The 18,743-nt window shown below is 41.1% G+C and overlaps 1 protein-coding gene across 3 annotated transcripts in view; it reads right to left on the bottom strand.

Moving 5' to 3' along the window:
• CADM2 (cell adhesion molecule 2) overlaps positions 1-18,743 on the bottom strand; it is a 1,670,972-nt gene that overhangs the window by 153,457 nt on the left and 1,498,772 nt on the right. For 2 of the 3 annotated variants that reach the window (XM_085623020.1, XM_085623019.1), the window contains one exon: positions 10,406-10,522. The exons of the other annotated variant lie outside the window; for it this stretch is intronic. In XM_085623020.1, the coding sequence (XP_085479146.1) occupies positions 10,406-10,522 (117 nt within the window). The remainder of the gene's footprint in view (positions 1-10,405; positions 10,523-18,743) is intronic. 3 annotated transcript variants of the gene reach the window in all.

The raw sequence follows: 18,743 nt of genomic DNA on the forward strand, positions 1-18,743 counted from the left end.
GAGGAGTAGGTGCTATTTATCATACCTGATAAAATACAATTCTGTGGAGGTTAGGAACTAATCAAATGCAATAAACAACACCTATTCAGACTTTTCGTGTAATAACATGCAGATTTTGGTGTTTAATGCACCAAAATCCATGTGTCCTGCTAAATACGATATTGTTTTCCCCTGTTAAATTCTGGCAGGTTTGACCTGCCAATGAAGAGTGAAGTATTTAACATACTTGGTACTGGGGGTGCTGTAAGTACCACTCAACTTGGCATAAAACAGAGGTTTGCACAGGGATTGGAAATCTAAGACCAACTGAGAAGCAGGGTCTTATTCACTAACCAGAAATTGTTCACAACAAATGACTAAGAGGCGGTGTATGGACTGCCTATGAATGACCACCTGCCAGAGCCAATATCTAAGCCAGAGTGCATGGGCACTAACAAATAGATTGCTTCAGAACTCTAAATGCTCTTGTTTTTTTTACCTCTATTTTTCTCACAGCATTTGACTCCACAGCCTCAGTGCTGTCCCCACTCAACCGACCACATACTTGGTCTGATTTGCACATCTACATTCTGATTTAGAAATCTTTTAAACTCTATGTCTTTATTCCATTTATTTCTGATTTGCACATCTACATTCCAATTTAGAAATCTAAAAACTCTATGTCTTTATTCCATTTATTTCTGATTTGCACATCTACATTCCAATTTAGAAATCTAAAAAGTCTATGTCTTTATTCAAATTTATTTGTTCATCCCGCCGAGCAAATAATGGAGAGAATGTCCCATATTCATTTATTACAAGAAATGGTAGCTCACTTCATATACTAGATCATGGATCTTCATGATTTATGCTCTTAAAGTCTCATTGATATTAAATTAATACATCAATGTATCTCTTGCTTTAGTTCTCTGTGTATTCTCTGTATCTGGTCATCTCTTCTGAAAGATTTCATTGTTCACTCTATATTACTAAAAACTGCACCCTGGTGTCTTGAGCCTTTGATTTTTCATAACATCTATGCATGGTTTATGAGTGAGATCTGGTCTAACTCTTAGCCCTGCATTCATATTTAGACAACCTTCTTTTGACATCAAGAACCGAAATATTCATCACAGATAATCTTGCCAGAGAGTATGAAAAATGCTGCTCATCATAAAATAATTAGCAGTAAATTTGTGGAAAACTTCAACAAATGTGTTTGGCTACCACTATGTGAAGCACCATATAAGAAATGGAACACGAGCATGGTGCAGCATGCTTGTATCGTCAGGTGATCTATTTACTTCTAATATGTCTCATACAGCCATTTCTGAGCAATCAGACACTGCAAACGTGCAGAAATGCCTAAAACAAAGGGAATTTAGACACTTATAGTAAACTGGGCGAGTATAGTGCATAAAAAGGGATCCGCGTCAAGGTATTCTGCAGAAATAATGCAGTTATGTAGAATGAATGCCCTATTTCTGTTCTGGACATACAGATATTAAATGCTCATAAATGCCTACATTCTTTAGGTAGGCAGCTATTTGATATTGAAGCCATTCTTGGATACAGCTGAGGGTAGGTCTCTACCCCTTCATTCTTAGGTTTCCCAACTACTATTTTCCTGGTGAGGTTATTATTTCATATTTTGGGCATGCTTGCTTTTGGGATTCTTTCACACTTATGTTTAAGTTTATTTTGAAAGTTTTCTTTGGGATGACTCAGGGGCCGATTACGATGCGGCCCTCATCTCGGTTTAACTTCCGACCGCCTCATTACAATGCTTGCGGTTGGAAATTAAACTGGGTGGTTATTCCGGCTGGCTTCTGACAAGCTCAAGGAATCTGTTGGCCAGTCAAAGACTGCCCTGTAATCCCAAGGGGCGCCCTTTACACTCTCATGATTACGACACTGGGACTCAAGCAGACTTTCCATGTTGGGCTTTCTGACATGGAAAGCCTGTCGGAGAGCGAGTATGAGGCCACCTAGCTTTACGGCCTCCGGTTTGGGGTAGAGGGGGCACCTATGGTGCCTCCTGTTAATCCCTGCACCCCGTGGCAGGCACCTGAAGGTGCCTGCCACGGGGTGCAGGGATTAACACCACCTCCCATTTCCCTATGGGAGCATGTACTACAGCCTGTTGACGGCCATAACTCATGCTCCCATAGGGAAATGCCAGAATGCTACCAAACAGTGTTCGGGCGCATCCTAGTCAGGAGGTCAGGACAGCCGACCGTCGGTCGGTCATTCCGATTTCTGAGACGGCCAGCATCGTAATCGGTCCCTTTCTATCTAAGCCAGAGGTCTTCAACTTTTTTACAATGAGAACTACATATGTTTGATGAAAATCATCCTGAGCTACTAATATTAGTGTTGTGATAGTGACAACATGAGACAAGATTACATTAGAGGGCAGCATATGCAAGATTACTAGCAGGGATCACTTCAGTGCATCAGGCAGGTTTGCCAGCAGTAATGTATAAAAGGCGTTATCAATTTGAGTGCTTACACGTTGGTATAGCATAACAGTCTTGGGTGAAATGCCCCTGGAACAAAGGTAATATTATGAGTTATACATCTGCTCAATGCCACATGATTTATCACTCAAATATTAAATATGTTTTGGAAATCTAATCATTTTTCTTCAAACATCAGGATATGTGTTCTGAAAATACAGACATTTTCGTCTCAAACACATGCTTTTCAAATTTGGCATACATATATTAACTCAACAAGCCTGACCTAAACCTCTGGTAGAAGGATTACTAGACCCAAAAATTATGGATATATTGTGATCTATTATCCTGGTTACTTTTGACCAATTGGGTGCACTGGGTTACATTTTTAATAAAGACTAGTTAAAAAAGGCAACTTACACTTAGCTTTTAGCTATAGTTCCAAGTATTTGATATTGTTGTGTCATGGAAAATTGACAGTTTATGCCCGTTCCTATAGTGTCCATTCAGCTACAACTAAGAGTAAAGGATGCTAAAGCTGCAACTATTTAGGCTGTTTTCATGAAAATGTATGACATTCAAAGGGCAAGTGATACAACTTTTTGACTTCATTTTCAATGTATTTAGAGATCAAAATTTGTCGACAACCATAGAGAGGCAATCCTCCCAATATAAACTGTAGCTACATTTTGTGTTCCACTGAGGTAAAAACTGCATTGTAGATTGAGTGAAAAATAACAGTCTGTCCTGCTGTGGGTGGTAAATAGTTAGATTTCATGCATGTGAAGTTCTTAATGTGTCTTTCATAACATGATGTGAGGCACTACAAAATGGTCCGTATCAGAAGCATGCGCAAGATCCCCGGATGAGTGAATGTTTTTATCATTTCCACTTCGATGACTCCGACTTTAAGACGCCATTGAGTCTGGCAGTGTTTTGTGCGTCAGGACTAAAGATGCTGTCCCATCAATTAACAGGGTGCCCTAAGCTTGATGTTAGTATTATCTCTAGAAATGTCAATCGTTACAGCATAGACATCATTTCTGCAAAATGCCTGGGGTAGCGGGAGCGGCCTCACACGTCATTTGACCTTTACTTTCACTCACACACACTTGTTTACACATACATTCACTCATACACACACTCTTTCACATAAACATACTGTACCAGATAGGGTCATATTCCAGCTAACTGTACTTCGTTTTGTATTACAATAATTTTGAATATTATTAGTCACTATTAGTGTGATGAAGAAATGATAGAAATCAAAGAAAGTGGAACCAAAACCGACATCCAAAGATAAGCTGATCCCCTGTACCTGGCACACATTCTACTAGGGTCTAAAGGGGAAAGCCAGGTGTCGCAGCTGCGACCTTTGGCAATTCCTACATGGTGTCCATGCATTCCAGTGCAGCCTTTGGAAGTACTGGCTTTGTCAAATATCCATGCTTTGACGAATTTAGAAGATCTAAAGACAAGCGGAAAATGTATATCCTACCTGAAAGATACAATCAATGTTTAAAAAGATATATGAAATGAATATATATAGGGAGAGATTATAGAGGAAACATTAAACATATTTAATTGCTTAGATACTTTATACTATATCTTAACTGATGATGTTTTCATAACATTTGATAAAGTTAAGATTAGGGAGGTACAATTCTCCATGCCAGGGAGGCAGTGAGAAATGAATGAACTGGGAGGAAGAAAGAAAGTATTTACACTACATGAAGCCGCCGGGGAGGAAGAGATGTCAAGCACGAAAATAATTTCAAAAATAATTTCAGAAAACCATGGCGATTGCAGGAATATGATTTAGTATGGGACGAAAATGTATTAAATAAAGATGTTTTGGGAGGGGGGGACACACGCCTAGCATGACAAAGAGAGCAGTTGAACAAACGTGAAGATGAACGCATCGTAATTCACCTAATATGTAATATACTCCTCTTAAATATTTATTTTTGCTAGTACAGAGCTCCTTTGCACTGTAAATATTTTGTATTGTATTGTCAAAACCCGTTTTAGCTAGGGTCCCCCAGAGGTTTCCAGAACCCCAGTGGGACAATAGGGCAACTTTTTGTAGGGAAGACCATAACATTATCACCCGAAATAGATTTGAGGTACTCTCAGGCCTAGACGCCTGTGATTGACAGGAGGATTCTGTAATTCAGGGGAGCGCTAGTGTGGTAAATCCTGTCCCCAGAGTAAATGCTGAAACCCTAATGCACCATGGAACCTCACAATCAAACTCCGTTAATATTGTTTCTAATTCAGGTGAAACCATAAAATTTATGAGTTGGAATATTGCGGGTTTACGGTCAAAGAAGAGTGACCGTGGTTGGTTAGACACCTTACAACTATATGACATCATTGCCCTTCAAGAGACTTGGGACAAGGACTGTGACTTCTGGATGGATGACTATACCTCTTATTTTGTACCGGCCCAGAGTTCTAATGCGGGAAGAGATAGGGGAGGCCTCATGTTCCTCGTTACTGTAAATATTTTGGGCTGTGTCAAGAAGGTTGTAAGTACTTCCTATAATTGTCTTATTTTGGAAGTTAGTTTGGCAAATGATGTTAAGTTCTTGTTAATCAACTGCTATAATTCCCAGCAAGAAGAGTCCCCTAACGAGCATATCCTCTGGCTGACCGAATTTTTAAAATCCTATAAGGACAATCATACCACTTTTTGCCATTATATTTTGATGGGTGATTTTAACCTCTTGAGTGCCCATGACGAGATGGTCTCGTCATGGGCCGCGGTTGCGCTGTGCCCATGATGAGACTATCTCGTCATGAACCCCGCCCGCTAATGAAAGGGCCGGCACAGGGCGGGGAAAGGGCGGGGCACTCAAGGGGTTAATGTTCATTTATGCAATGTTAATTGTCACTATAGAGATAAGGATGGCCCTGAATTTTCAAACCCCCAACACTTTGAACATAGTTCTAAAGGGGTTGCCATGGAGTCCCTTTTGGCAAATTCCGATCTCTATGAGGTTGGATTTCGGGATATGCATTCTCGTGTCCCCACCTATGTTGCTAGGGATAGGGAAACTATAATTGACTATATATTTTTATCAGCAGGGCTTTTAAATTATGTACTTTTTTATAACGCCCAGCGCTCCTGTTTTAGCGATCACAACCCGGTGATATTGATCTTGGCCAACGTTTTTCCAATTATAGATAAACGTAACTTGACTCCTGTGGTGGTTTCGGTGAATGCTAAAGATCAAGGGAGGAGATTACAATGGTCCAAGGTTATCCCTGAAGATTTTTTTAATTCAATTATCTCAAAGGTTGGTTTCGAATTAAATACATGTACCGACCCATCTTCTTATGACAAAGATATAATAATGGCCTTTGAAACCATTTGTTCTCAAGTAGCTACGGAACTTACCACCAAAGGAAGCCCTGTTAAACCCAAAACTGACCAAGGTTGGTTCAATCATAGCTGTACTTCAGCTTTAACACAACTTAAAAAAGCCCTTAATGAAAAACCGAGGAACAAAGGATTGGTCACACAGTTAAGGAAAGCATACTCTCAAGTAATAATGACACGGAAGAGGGAAATAAAAGAAGAAGCTTGGGTAGCCCTAATGGATAACGCTACCCTGAAAAATAGTTCCAAATTCTGGGAAATTATTAATTCTCCTTTTTTATCCGGTACCCAGAACATGGCGTTGGAATTAAATATCCCAGAGGAAGACTGGCTAGCCCACTTTGAAAATATTTATGGGAGTAATCTTGAGCAGGAAGTATTTAAGATCCCAATTTCTAGCTCTCCCCTCCCTCCTATCATTTTTTCCATTGAAGAGGTGGAGAAAGCAATTGAGGGCTCGGCCGGTCGTAAGGCACCAGGTCCGGATGAGGTGCCTACGGAGTTGTACAAGGCTAATCCCAAGTACTGGGCCAAAGTTTTGTTAAATGTTTTTAACTCTGCATCTTCAGTAGCCCCACCGAAATCATGGTCCCAGTCTATTATAATCCCTGTGTTCAAGAAGGGTCAAAGGGGTGATCCTAGATGCTATCGACCTATATCCCTGTTAGATTCCTCGTTCAAAATTTTGGGAAAAGTTATCCTGGCCAGGATAAATAACTGGGCAACTGACAAAGGTGTCATCTCTAACGCCCAGTATGGGTTTAGATCAGGGAGGGGTACAGAGGACCAATGCCTGAATTTATATTTAATTATCGCAAAGTACACCAAAGCTTCTGAGGGATCGATTTATGCAGGTTTCATGGACCTGTCTACGGCTTTCGACCTGGTTAACAGGTCTAAGCTTTGGTCGATACTCATAGAGTTAGGCTTGGATAAGCCCCTCGTGTATTTTATGGCAGAACTACACAAAGACCTGAAGGCCTCAATTAGGATGACTAAGGAGGTGAAATGCACTGCTAGCTTTAAATCTGGTAGAGGGGTACGCCAGGGGTGTATTCTTGCCCCTTTGCTATTTACTTTGTATATAAATTCCCTGGAAGATAGTTTGCTAGCTGCCTCCCTTGATATCCCTAGGATTGATGGTATTCCCGTACCTGTGCTTCTTTATGCGGATGATACCGTTCTCTTGGCACGGACTCCACTTGGTCTTCAAAGACTATTGAATTCTTTTGGTAATTTTATGTCATCTTTGGACCTGGTGGTTAATAACGGCAAATCCCACATAATGGCATTGGGGAAGGGAAAAAACCAACTTAAAACGTTTTATTGCAACGGAGCGGCTATTTCTAGAGTAAAAGTTTTCACCTACCTGGGCATCGTTATTGACGATAAAGGCAACTGGTTACCCCAAGTAACTACAAAGGTGAAAGCTGTGCGTAGTTCCTCGGCTGTAATTTTGAGCTTCGCAAAAAGGTTGGGAGGGAAACCCTGTGAGACTATTTTGAAAATTTACCAAGCTAAAACTCTATCAGTAGCTAGGTATGGGGCCGCTATTTGGGGGTATATTAACCTTGAATCCATCCAAGTAGAAGAGAATAAATTTTTCCGAGCCCTTCTTGGCCTCCCCCAATCCACTGCGACCTATTCAGTACATCTAGAATTGGGGACGGGATATATCTCTGACATTTTAAAGTTAGCCCCACTTTTGCTATGGATAAGAACCTGGTTGAACCCGGATCTTACAATGAATCACAATATCTTGAAAGAATGTTCTAAATTGGATAATTGGAAGAATATTCAGTGGCTGTCTTACATTAAATTAATTGCAAAGATGGTAGGACGACCTGAACTCTTTTCCAACCCCGAAAGTTTAAGGAAAGCTGATTTAGGGTGGGTCAAGACGTATTTTATTAAGCACTGCGAGGTTGAGCGAGAATCTCAAGAGCTCGGTAAAATTTCAGTCAGGGCTCACCTCTTGCTTAATTTATCCACGGTCATGCACCCATATTTATCTATGGTTACGAACAATTATCATAGGTGGCTTTTGACAAAGTTTCGTTTTAACCAAATACATCAGGTTTTAAGTGTTCCGCAGGGTTGGTTTAGTTCTGAAGAGGGGGTTCCTTGCAGATGTGACAACTTTTCTGCCCAAGATGTGATGCATTTCCTATTTTTTTGTCCATTGTACCTAGAGGCCAGGAAAAGGTTTATCCGGCCTATTTTAAGAAAGGAGGCTTTTGTCCAGGTAAAACCAGCATTATTATTTTTGCAATTAATGGAATCACCAACAACTATGTTTTGTGTGGCTAGCTTTTTAGTTGCCTGTATTAGATCAAGGAAATCAAGATTGACTGCTTTGGAAGAGATCAATTAGTTTTTATATTGGGAATCACCGGGGTAAATTATTATTTTTTTTAATATGTATATGAATGGATTGTTTTTCCTCTTTATCTGTGTAAATGTATTGTACACTTTTATGATTTTAACTAATCGAATAAAGTGGTTTTGATTCTGATTCTGATTCTGATTCTGTACTACATTGCTCCGCGCTTTCTAAATCAATAATTAGTGCACCATCTGTGTTTAAAGCAGCAGCTAATATTGTTTTTCGTTAACATGTGTTTACATAGCCCTGCAGTTGCATCGCCAGGGTTCTTCAGGCAGCATTCTCAGGACTCTGGACAGAGGTGACAGCATCAGGAAGTCTCAGTGGCCTTGAAAGCAGAATCATTTGAATTCTTGTAAAGTTCTACAGTTTCTCGGCAGATTGAATGTGTCTGTTTATCTCCTGGTGGTTTCACCAGGTGATGAAACCCATGTGGTAAAACTGGCTCTGATCTTCCTGGTAAGTGTTGGTGCAGCACACTCAGATCTGTTCCCCTAGGTATACTGCTTGACTTATAATAAAGGCCTACATGGCAGTCTGCAGTGCTATTGGCGCAGGGTACCGTTTTGGCAGTGCAGCCAGTGTTTGTAAATTTGAATGCACAGAGAAAGGGCAACCTGACTGTATTATCACCACACCTGCCCATACACTTCATAGTCATTAACTCATGAATTCACCCCATTGCCACCAAACTACACAAAACAAGAACTTACACAGCACCTAAAAAATGAAACATCAAAATGTTCGTGGAGCTGCACTATATGCTACACAATAACTCACGACACACGAAGATTAAATAACCCTATACGTATCGATCACAGAACAATACTTTATCAAAGGCAGTCTATAAACACATTAGTTTACGACACGCTTTCCTGTAAAAGTAACAGCACGAACCAGAACTACTGCAAGCTATAATTTTGAAGGAAAAATATCTTTTTGTTGGAATGTATCACTTTCATTCTTGATTTTATGTTTCCAAGGTGTCAGTGAAGATCAGTTTACCACTCTGACAATTTGAATCATTAGGGGGACTAAAGGAGTGACTAATAGCACGCAAATAACTGTTTTCCACTCTCAACGTCTAGCGCTCAGTGTCTTAGCCCCTGTTTATGAGCCCTAAAGTGCACAACAAACCCCAGGATCAAAAAGAAAAATGGAGGCCCTGTACAGAACAGATTGAGCCCCCAGTGATGGATGGTTTGTACCAAGGTTGGTAGGGTAGGCATAAAAACATAATAAATAAATTCACTTACCTTTGTAACGCGACGTCCTCCTCTCTTGAGTTCCTTCCAGGACTCTCCGGATGCAGTAAATTACACTACCCAATCCTGGCGCTGCTCTCACAGCATGAAAGAAGCACCAGGATTGGATAGAGCAGGCTCTCCCAGTGCTCCTAAGAGCACTGGCAGTCTGCGTTTTCTCTAATCCAGCTGTTTAAGACAGCTGAATTAGAGAACTTTAAAATGCGCATGTCTGGTTGGTTAGCCCAAGATGGCCGGCCAACGAGACATGCCCATTTTAAAGTGCACAGCTCCCTGCTGCTGCCACTCGGCAGTGATGGCCCCACCCCATCCAGACACTTAGTTTGGGATGGGTTGCTAAAATGCTAAAAAATAAAATGGTAATAAATAAACTGTATCACCATTTTATTTTTCAGCTTTGGGGCTTGTGGGGCGACGGTCACCTGCTAAATTGGGGGAACTGCCCCCTGTGGGCCCCTCAGTTCCATGCTGTAGCATGCCATAGCTAATTCAGAATATAACCAATCTAGTGACAAAAGTACTACATTCATATCCTTACGCCATTCTGCTTAGATTAATGAATGTAACAGCACTACTCTCCACTTCTACCCCATGACATGCAAATTAGGATGTGAACAATGTAATTCTAGTTTATAAAAAACATCTGATGCAGTGTTGATTCATCTTGGCTTCAAATGTCTGGTGTGAAAAACATTTGGCAAGACAGCTCACAACATACTGTTACAGATCACAAACATTGAAAGCATGTTGAAAACACAATGCTAATTTATTTCTGTAATGCTGAGTCACTATGGCCATTCACACATCGTAGTCACACAACAATCACTTAATTTCAAGGCTGGACTTGTACGCCTAAGCTTGCCAGTCGCCTACTACTCCCTATCTACAAAGTGCACTTGCTTCTGATTGGAAGAAAAGAAAGATACAGTACCTCCGGTGAAGACGGTTGCAGATGTGCTTGTGCAGGTTGTTATGGTTACAGAGGTTGTGACAGTTTCAGTGGTAAAAGAGGGGATGATAGTGGTTGAAAACAAAGTGATTGGAACATCTGGTGAATGGAAAAAATAAAAAGACACAAACATATGAAGACAAAATCAAACCATGCAAACAAAATGAAATCCAACAACGGCTTTGGTAAATGCACAACGCATAACACGGCAAATGAAAACATGTGCAAAGGTGTACATCCATGCGATCCCTGCCTTGTGGTCCCTCTCTGCTGCTAGATCCTAGCAGCATGGGAGCTGTAGTAAGTTCAGACCTTCTGACTAGCATGATAATGAAATGAGTAGGCTTCATTCATTTGCCATAAAGCTAGAGACAATGTGATAATTACTACAAATTTATTCCAGGTGACTTAAGATGTCCAAATACAGAGGGAAACACAATGAGGGATACAACATGCAGTGCAAATGAAGCACAAAGAGCGGATAAAGCAAAAATGACATTGTAAAAAGAGAACATATCACCTGCAAAACCATGTTCAGTCACTATCAAAAATAGGAGGAAAAGGCAAGTATCTTCTAATTAATACGCTTTCTAATTCATAAGGCCTTCTCTGGCTCAACAACGTACTAAGACCTGACCTGTCAAATTGACAAACACATTCCCTTCTTTACTTAATAATGTTTTGCGACAAATTCTAAACTCTAAATTTGAAATGGGGCCTTAGAGTTAATTGGTTTCCATGCTCACAATAGCTTTTTTTGCAGTGTAAATTGAGAACATATATTTGAGATGAACATTACCAAATCGTGCTGGATTCTACCCAATGTTAACATGCAGGTGGGTTTTCAGAACGGCCCAAATTGTCCAAATATTCTCCTTTAAATTAAGGGTATGCAAATATTTGTCTTAAGTATAAATTGTGCATATATTGAAAACAAGACTTGGTGGCTCAACAAGTAGCAATAGTGTGAGATGCCTTAAAATATTTAACAATTTAGAGAGGCAAGACACGCTGAAACGCCCGTACAATAGCATTGATGCAGGAATGCAGTCCTGGAATGATGGATTACTTTATGAGGCGAAGTAAAACATCAGAAAAAAGCATGGACCACTAACAGCAGCGAATATTAAAATAAATAAGAGATATGCTCTATAAATAACAATATACCAAAAACCAGGGAGTAGTGTTGCAAGTAGTTAAGGGGAAGAGAAAGGGGTCATGGGTTAATGTGGTCATGATAGCAGGATTAAAATATGTGCAGCACAAAATGAAAATAAATTTTATTTTGCAATTTTATATAGTATTTTAGGGTAGTCCGTCACACCCCAACATCAGAGCGCTGTTGAGAATAGCGAGTTAAACCTGTGAAAAGGGAAAAAAGAAAGTAAAGCTCAAACATTTCATACTTAACATATTTCGATATTCACGAATATTACAATTCCACTGATTCAAAAGAACGCAGTTGACAACGTGTGTAAAATTCACGTGTTCCTTATACTTTCTCGTCTGTTGGTATTTTTCGGTGCATTTTCTCCAAACCAGCAAGGAAAACTGTTCTTTTCGGATGATAATTTCTTTCAGTTTCAAGTAACTTTATTTCTATGGATTTTAGCTCAAGGTTGAATTAATTGCATCTTGTTTTGAAATGAACATTAATGTCCATTCTCCTTGGTGAGCATGTCTTCCTTTAGCTTTAAGACACTAACTCCACAGCCCAGTGTTCTTTCTGACTTTGCAAGGCCCCATGAAGGATTTCTTAAGCTATGGATGTCTCATGAAATGCATAGTCATCAAAAGAAAGATTGGCAATAGCAGAAATACGAGTGTGTACTTCCTGTTGTGTTGCCTGTGCAGTTAAATTGTATTATGCTATTCCAATCAAGACAGTTTAGGAAGTACAAAGGACAGGCTTCCAAACAATGGACTTTTCCTCAAAATATTCCATCGGCTTTGTATTAGAGATATACTTTGAGATTTGAAAATCTATTTTCATGAATTTCAGAAGAAGATTTTGGCCAAGTGAGGAGACCCCCACCTTTGAAAATCATGATGCAATCTCAGATTTTCTGTTGCAGGTTATCTGAAGTGGTGGCCTTTATATGCACTGTGGTCTTAGCAAAGAGAAAACCCCTTACCTGGTTGTAAATTCTGAAATGTAAACACTTCTCTTTCATGGTACACTTTACGCCTTTCACGCCTATTGTGTGATTTATTTTTTAATATGTTATACCTTTTACATACATTGCTTTGGGCAATATAACCAGCTTTGGATCTGAACAATTTACGTGCTCATTTAGGCTTGTAATGAAAAGCACTTATTGCCAATAAAAAAAGAGTAGCATAGTCAGGGATGGGTTTATTATTTTGGAAATTAGCTACCCTTACCATGGGAATGAAGCAGGCTAAAGTACACTTTTTGCAATATTCCTTGTCCATTTACATTTAAATCAGATTTTGAAACTTAAGTAGGAAATAACTTTGAAGCATTTTTCTAGCATGTCCTCGAGTGGTGACGGGAAATAAACAATGTAATCACATGTAGAACTGTTCAGGAAAAAGACTAGCAAAGCCTATACAGTGAAATAGCATTTGGATTTATTTCACTCAGAAAGTAAACTAACCCAATATATAGTGTGTCATATTGCTATGTATTTGCACCCTGTCCTGTAGGCTTACAAGGCACACTTTGGAGTTTACTTATGATTACAGACAAATAGGCTTCTACAACATGGCAAAGGTCATTTTCTCTGTCATTTGTCACTGCTGGGCATTCAAACTGCAGCCCAGACAGAATGCTCTTGGTACACATATATCTTAGCTATACATATGGGTGATAAAAACGCACACTACAGTCGTCACATGACATTTAACCTTCCATGCGACAGACGCATGTGCTATGTCATCAACAATGGTTCTACAGCACAGATAAATAGATCAATTGGATGAAACCAATCTAACAATACCATTTTAGGTCCAGAGCACATACACTGTGGCCCTGAATATTGGTGTCACTATGCATGGAGTCATAATACTAGAAAAAGTAGCATCCAGGAAAACATTTAAATCTGGGGTGACCATGCAGAAAAGACACATTTAGTACATGTACACGTTTTCTATGTACAATAATAAAAAAACAAATGTAATTATGTAAATTTTTTTAAGTAACACAATTTAGATTTCACCCAGTGTTATAAAAAAAAATTGAATGATAATCTTGGGAACTAAGTTACCCACTCTTGCCATGTTGCATAGGAAGGGGATAACATAGGATGATCTCTGCTTTCTGTTTCTGAACTATTAAAGTGTATTTTTAAAGATAATCCTTGATTTATGGACTCAATGGAATAAATCCCTTTTGAGTACACTTCAGTGGTCTGTTACTAACTTGTCCTGTCCATGCACATATATCTAGTCTCCATAACATGACAAGGGCCATTTTATGCAAGGGGCACACTGTCCCCTTTTGCTCCCAGTGCACCTTAAAACAGGTAGCGGTTGAAAACTGGGACAGTGCACCCTTCTACTGTTAATGTGCTGCCCCCAGAGTAGCAGTGAACTCAAGCTGTCCTGCGGGAAGTGCACTAGTGAAATACAGAGCAGCTGTTTGAATCATCTGCTCTGTTTTTCTCTGTGCAGGTAGCAACAGTTTGCACTTAAAGAGTGAACAGAAATCCCCCACTAGGCAGGTGCAGTGAGTGACTGTACTCTCCTGCAGCGAGGATGCATAGGGAGTCTTCTCCCCCTTGCAGTGGTTGCGCTAAAGGACTATGCGCCTCCCATTTGTGGCGTTCAGTCAATGTGCCTCCTGATGGCCTCTTTGCCTCTACGCCCAGTTCCTTGCCTTTAGTGCACATGAAGTGCAGTGCTATCTTGAGAGAATACTCTCTCTAATGATAACACAGGCACTCCATTTGCACCAGAATAATAAGTATTTCAGAAGAGGCCGGACAAGCATTTGTGGTTCCTTCCGTAATATCATAGTACCCGCATGGCACTATGCATAATATGGCCACAGGTGGGTTTGCTAGCATTTTAGAGACACAATACGGACGTTTTTTTATATAAAAGGTCACCAACATAGGCGTGGAAGGACAAAGAAAAGCCACTGGAGTTTACAATGGATGGATTTCCACCATGTAAGTAATTGTGAATAGGTCAATTGTATCTGTAGAGAGTTAGGAAATCAATTTTGGAGATGTTGCCATTACCACTTGTGAGAAGCTGGCCTGGCACCAGTCCAGACAACCCTAATGGTGATTTAAGAGGTCTCAGACAACCTTAGAAAGCTATCCAAGTGATAGCCGTGGAGAGCAGCCTTCAGGCTTAGTCTTGAAAGAGTGTAAAGCAACTTGTTTTATAAGATTTATAGTATAGATTAAATTAAAAGGAACGACACAAAGTATTTATAAAAAGTTGTATTTATTATATACCACTATCTAGTATGTTACAGTATCTCCTACATGGAGATAGGCACAAAGCACACAATATGTAATTATGAAAATAACAGTGAGTAGAACAAATACACACACAGTGGGCCCCGGGGGGGACCAAACCATATACTAAAAAAGTGGTATAAGAATCACAACTCGAGTCAGGACAATGTTGAGAGGATGTAGAATTGCTGGTCACCCACAGAGAGAGTGTGCAGGGTGGGAACACGACCACGTGCTCCGTACAAGTCTATGTGCAAGTTGTGGTTGGAATTTTAAAGATTAGGGACCCTTCCCACTGGACTCTGAAGAAACCCTATGGACGGCAGAAGGTTGGATAGCCACCCAAACCCGTGGATAGTGTGGTACACAAGTTACCTATCCCAGGGAAGCCAGGTGCATAGGTATGAACTGGCGTCAGAAACCGCCATCGAACCCAATGGAGGACTTCAGGAAAGTGCTGCTGCTGGAAGAGGAGAAAGTGTCCGGAGGCATCCAAATATGGATTCTTGATGAGGAGGACCTGAAAGCAGAGGGGACAGAGTCTATGTCACTCAGGGGTGACCAGGAAACTTGGGAGACGAATGCTCTCCGATATCGGATGCTTCGGGAAGGATGACGGTGAACTTGACTCTGCAGCTGTGAGGACCAAGCAGCACTGAGGACAACCAGAACCCAAATACGAGCTGTCCCACAAAGGATGTCGAGTGCTGAGGGGTCGGTGTCTGGCGGGAGCACCAACAAGCCTTAGCAAATGCCACCGAAGCAGTAAATCAAGAAGGTGCACGGTTGGGACCAGCAAGGTCCAGGGGAGTCAGGGCAGGCCCGGAGCACTCAGAGGAGCCCAAGGAAAACAATGATGATCCTCAATTGTACCCATAGTCCAGAGGCATAGCGATCGCGAGAGGACCTCGAGCTGCTCACCAAAAGGAGCAGACCACTGTGCCCATGAGGAGGCGTGGCTGAAGATCTTGGTGCAAGAAGTTGCTGGAGGTTGGGGCTAATTGGAGCCCAATGCACTTGTTGCAGAGTTGCCAACAAGCATATGCACTTACAAAAGTGTACGGTGCACAGGGGTTCGGTTAATGCAGCCCCCACAAGGGATTCTGGCGTCAGACTTGGTGAGAGGGCAGTTTGGACCTCAGGAGACATAGATAACCACCACCTGTGTTATTGAACCCTTCGGAGTCCACAGGAGCTCAGGATCAGTAGACTGGTCAGCAGTGTTGAGGTGCCTGCGAATGCAGGGAAGTGACTCCTTCACTTCACGGGAAATTATCTTCAAGTGTCTTGGATTATGTATGGTGCACAGACAAGGCAGCAGACTGAAAGAGAGAGGAAGTCAGGTCCAAACGAAGTCCAGCGAAGTCCAGAGTGCCCAGACGGTAGAAGTGCAGTGGTTTCAGTTCTGAATCTTGTCCACAACACATCTAGGGACCTACACCCAGGTAAGCCCTTAAGTAGCCTAAGGAGAGTGTTGGGAAGATTCAGGGGACCCTCCCAGGGGAGGGTCTGGACAGGGGGAGGTTACCATGTCCTTTGTCCAGTTTTGCGCCAGAGCGGTAGACAACGGCTACCAGGACTGGTTTTAATTGGACTATGCACAGGGACACCAAATGTGCCCCTCATGCAGACTTCCAGGCTCTGGCAAGCACACCCACCCAGCCCTAATATACTAAATCCTGTCTGGGAGGTGGTCACACCTCCCTGTGACAAGATGCCTATTGTTCTGCCTTCCACTGCTCGAGCTTGGCTCAGCAGCAGGAGGGCAGAAATGTGTCTCTTGTTAGCAGCAACAATTTTGTATTGTCCGGGACTAGAAAACTAGCAACAGGAACACCGAGAGCCTAACGGAGGGCTCTTTCAGTTCATGGAATCATACCTCCCACACCGTTTATGGTGTGGGGGTATAATTCCAACATGTTCGATACCAAACATGATAGGATTTGTTGTTGAGATGGTCATTATGTGGTCACGTGAAGTCCCTCTATATAGTATATGGCTGCTTCACTGACAACCAGGAAGAATGGACTCCACAGGCTGCAGGGGTGTCCTGATCATGCAGGGGCACCCTCTCACTTAGAACCAAGCACCCTGCCCTCAGGATTGTAAAGGCCTGCTAGAGGGGTGACTTATAGGTATTAAGTGCAGTGAGCCTTAGATATAGTAAACCTATATCTTTAGTAAGTGGTGCATGCACCAACTTACACAGGCTGAGACCTGTAGTTCCATTTGGAATGGTCTCTCATGAGTGACATAATACATGCTGCAGCCCATGGGAGACCTCTGGGGTACCTATGCCCTGGGTGCCTAGGGACTGACATGGGTACCCCAGTAACCAATCAAGGATGTACTGAGGTACTGAACACAAAAATTGAGGGAGAAAGCAGATAGAATGGGGTCCTGATTAGCAGGGTCAGACTAGTCAAAAACCAGCTTAGCACCAGGCAAACATGGGGGTAAACATGCAGAAGGATCCCACCTTTCTTCACCACTCTTCCACTTCAGTCCGCAACTTGTATATTAGAACTAATATAGAGTTGTGTCTATGTCCCTTTCTTCACACTCAAGTAGTAAGCATTAGTAATCTTCACCCAGCATGCTTTAAAATAGGAAATTTAGCGAGGTGGGTAATAGCACCACAGGTTATAAAATAAGATACTTTGAAAATAGTGAATAGTACGACATGGAATTAATAGCACAATGTAATCATACTATTGTTGTAGCAGGCCATAAATAATCCTATTATTAGCATTGTTATTAATATTAATAAAACAGGCTATCCTGTAAAGGAGGTAGAAGCTTATTGCTATAATCTGTTAAATTGCAATTTTCATTAGTTAATCCGCATTACAATATAGATGACTCAAAACAGCAGAGGCAGCCTTAAAATCTCGGACTTGTACACTTTAGGTACATGAAATTCTGCTAATTTGTATTGCTTTTGCACAGGTGAGTGTGAGTGATAAATTTAGTTCTGAGAGCTAAATGCGGGTGATACGTTAACACGGGGAACCATCTGGCACTCAGATGCATGCGAGTCAGGCATGTCACCTACCTAAAATTTCCAAATAAATAAATGGTCCGGACCAAAATGGCATAATGCTAAAAACAAAGCAACCAATACCAAAAGCAGAACAGTAGGAGAAAGCAAGGATAATCAAGACAGCTGGATCCATTCTTGACAACTACTGAGACAGAAAGACAGCTGTTGCACCAATGCAGCCTAAGCCTGAGTCAGGTTACCAAAAGGAAAGCAACAAATGCTAAAGAGGTATAAAGCAAGAATGGCTTCAATCATTTCAATTATGGAGAATGATTGATCAGCATAAAAAAAAGTGTGAACGACTATGTCAAAAAATTACTTAAGTACTACAGGTAAATGTCAGCTCCACAAACAATAAATTGTAGTAAAGACTGAACCATTCCATACTGGAGCTAACAGAAGCGTTCAAACCTCCTTCGGTGTCAATTTGTACCCACTCCGTACACACAAATACATCACCATCAGTGCGCAGCGACATTTTGTATAGCTGTCGCGGTAGAAGCATTTTATGGGGCCGGCTACATGTATCAGATTGTAATTCAGAGAACACGGGGGTCTTAAATTATTCAGCAACAAATTAACGATTCCTTTATGGAGCCGCCGTGTAATAAGTCACCGCAGTTACCGCGTGCCAATAAAAAATAAGTCTCATACTTCACACCCAGCCTGCCACTTTTAATGTATCATGTGGTCTGCATTAATATGCAATCAAAGGCAGGGAGTATACAGCAGTATGCTTGGGGGTGATGTCCAAACCAGACAAGCACCTCCATTTTAAATCTTGAGAAGCAAAAAATTAAACCTCATAAAACACTAAGGACATAAGCTATTAATAATATTTCTC

Source organism: Triturus cristatus, chromosome 8 (assembly GCF_964204655.1).
Source record: "Triturus cristatus chromosome 8, aTriCri1.1, whole genome shotgun sequence".
Taxonomy (NCBI): Eukaryota; Metazoa; Chordata; class Amphibia; order Caudata; family Salamandridae; genus Triturus; species Triturus cristatus.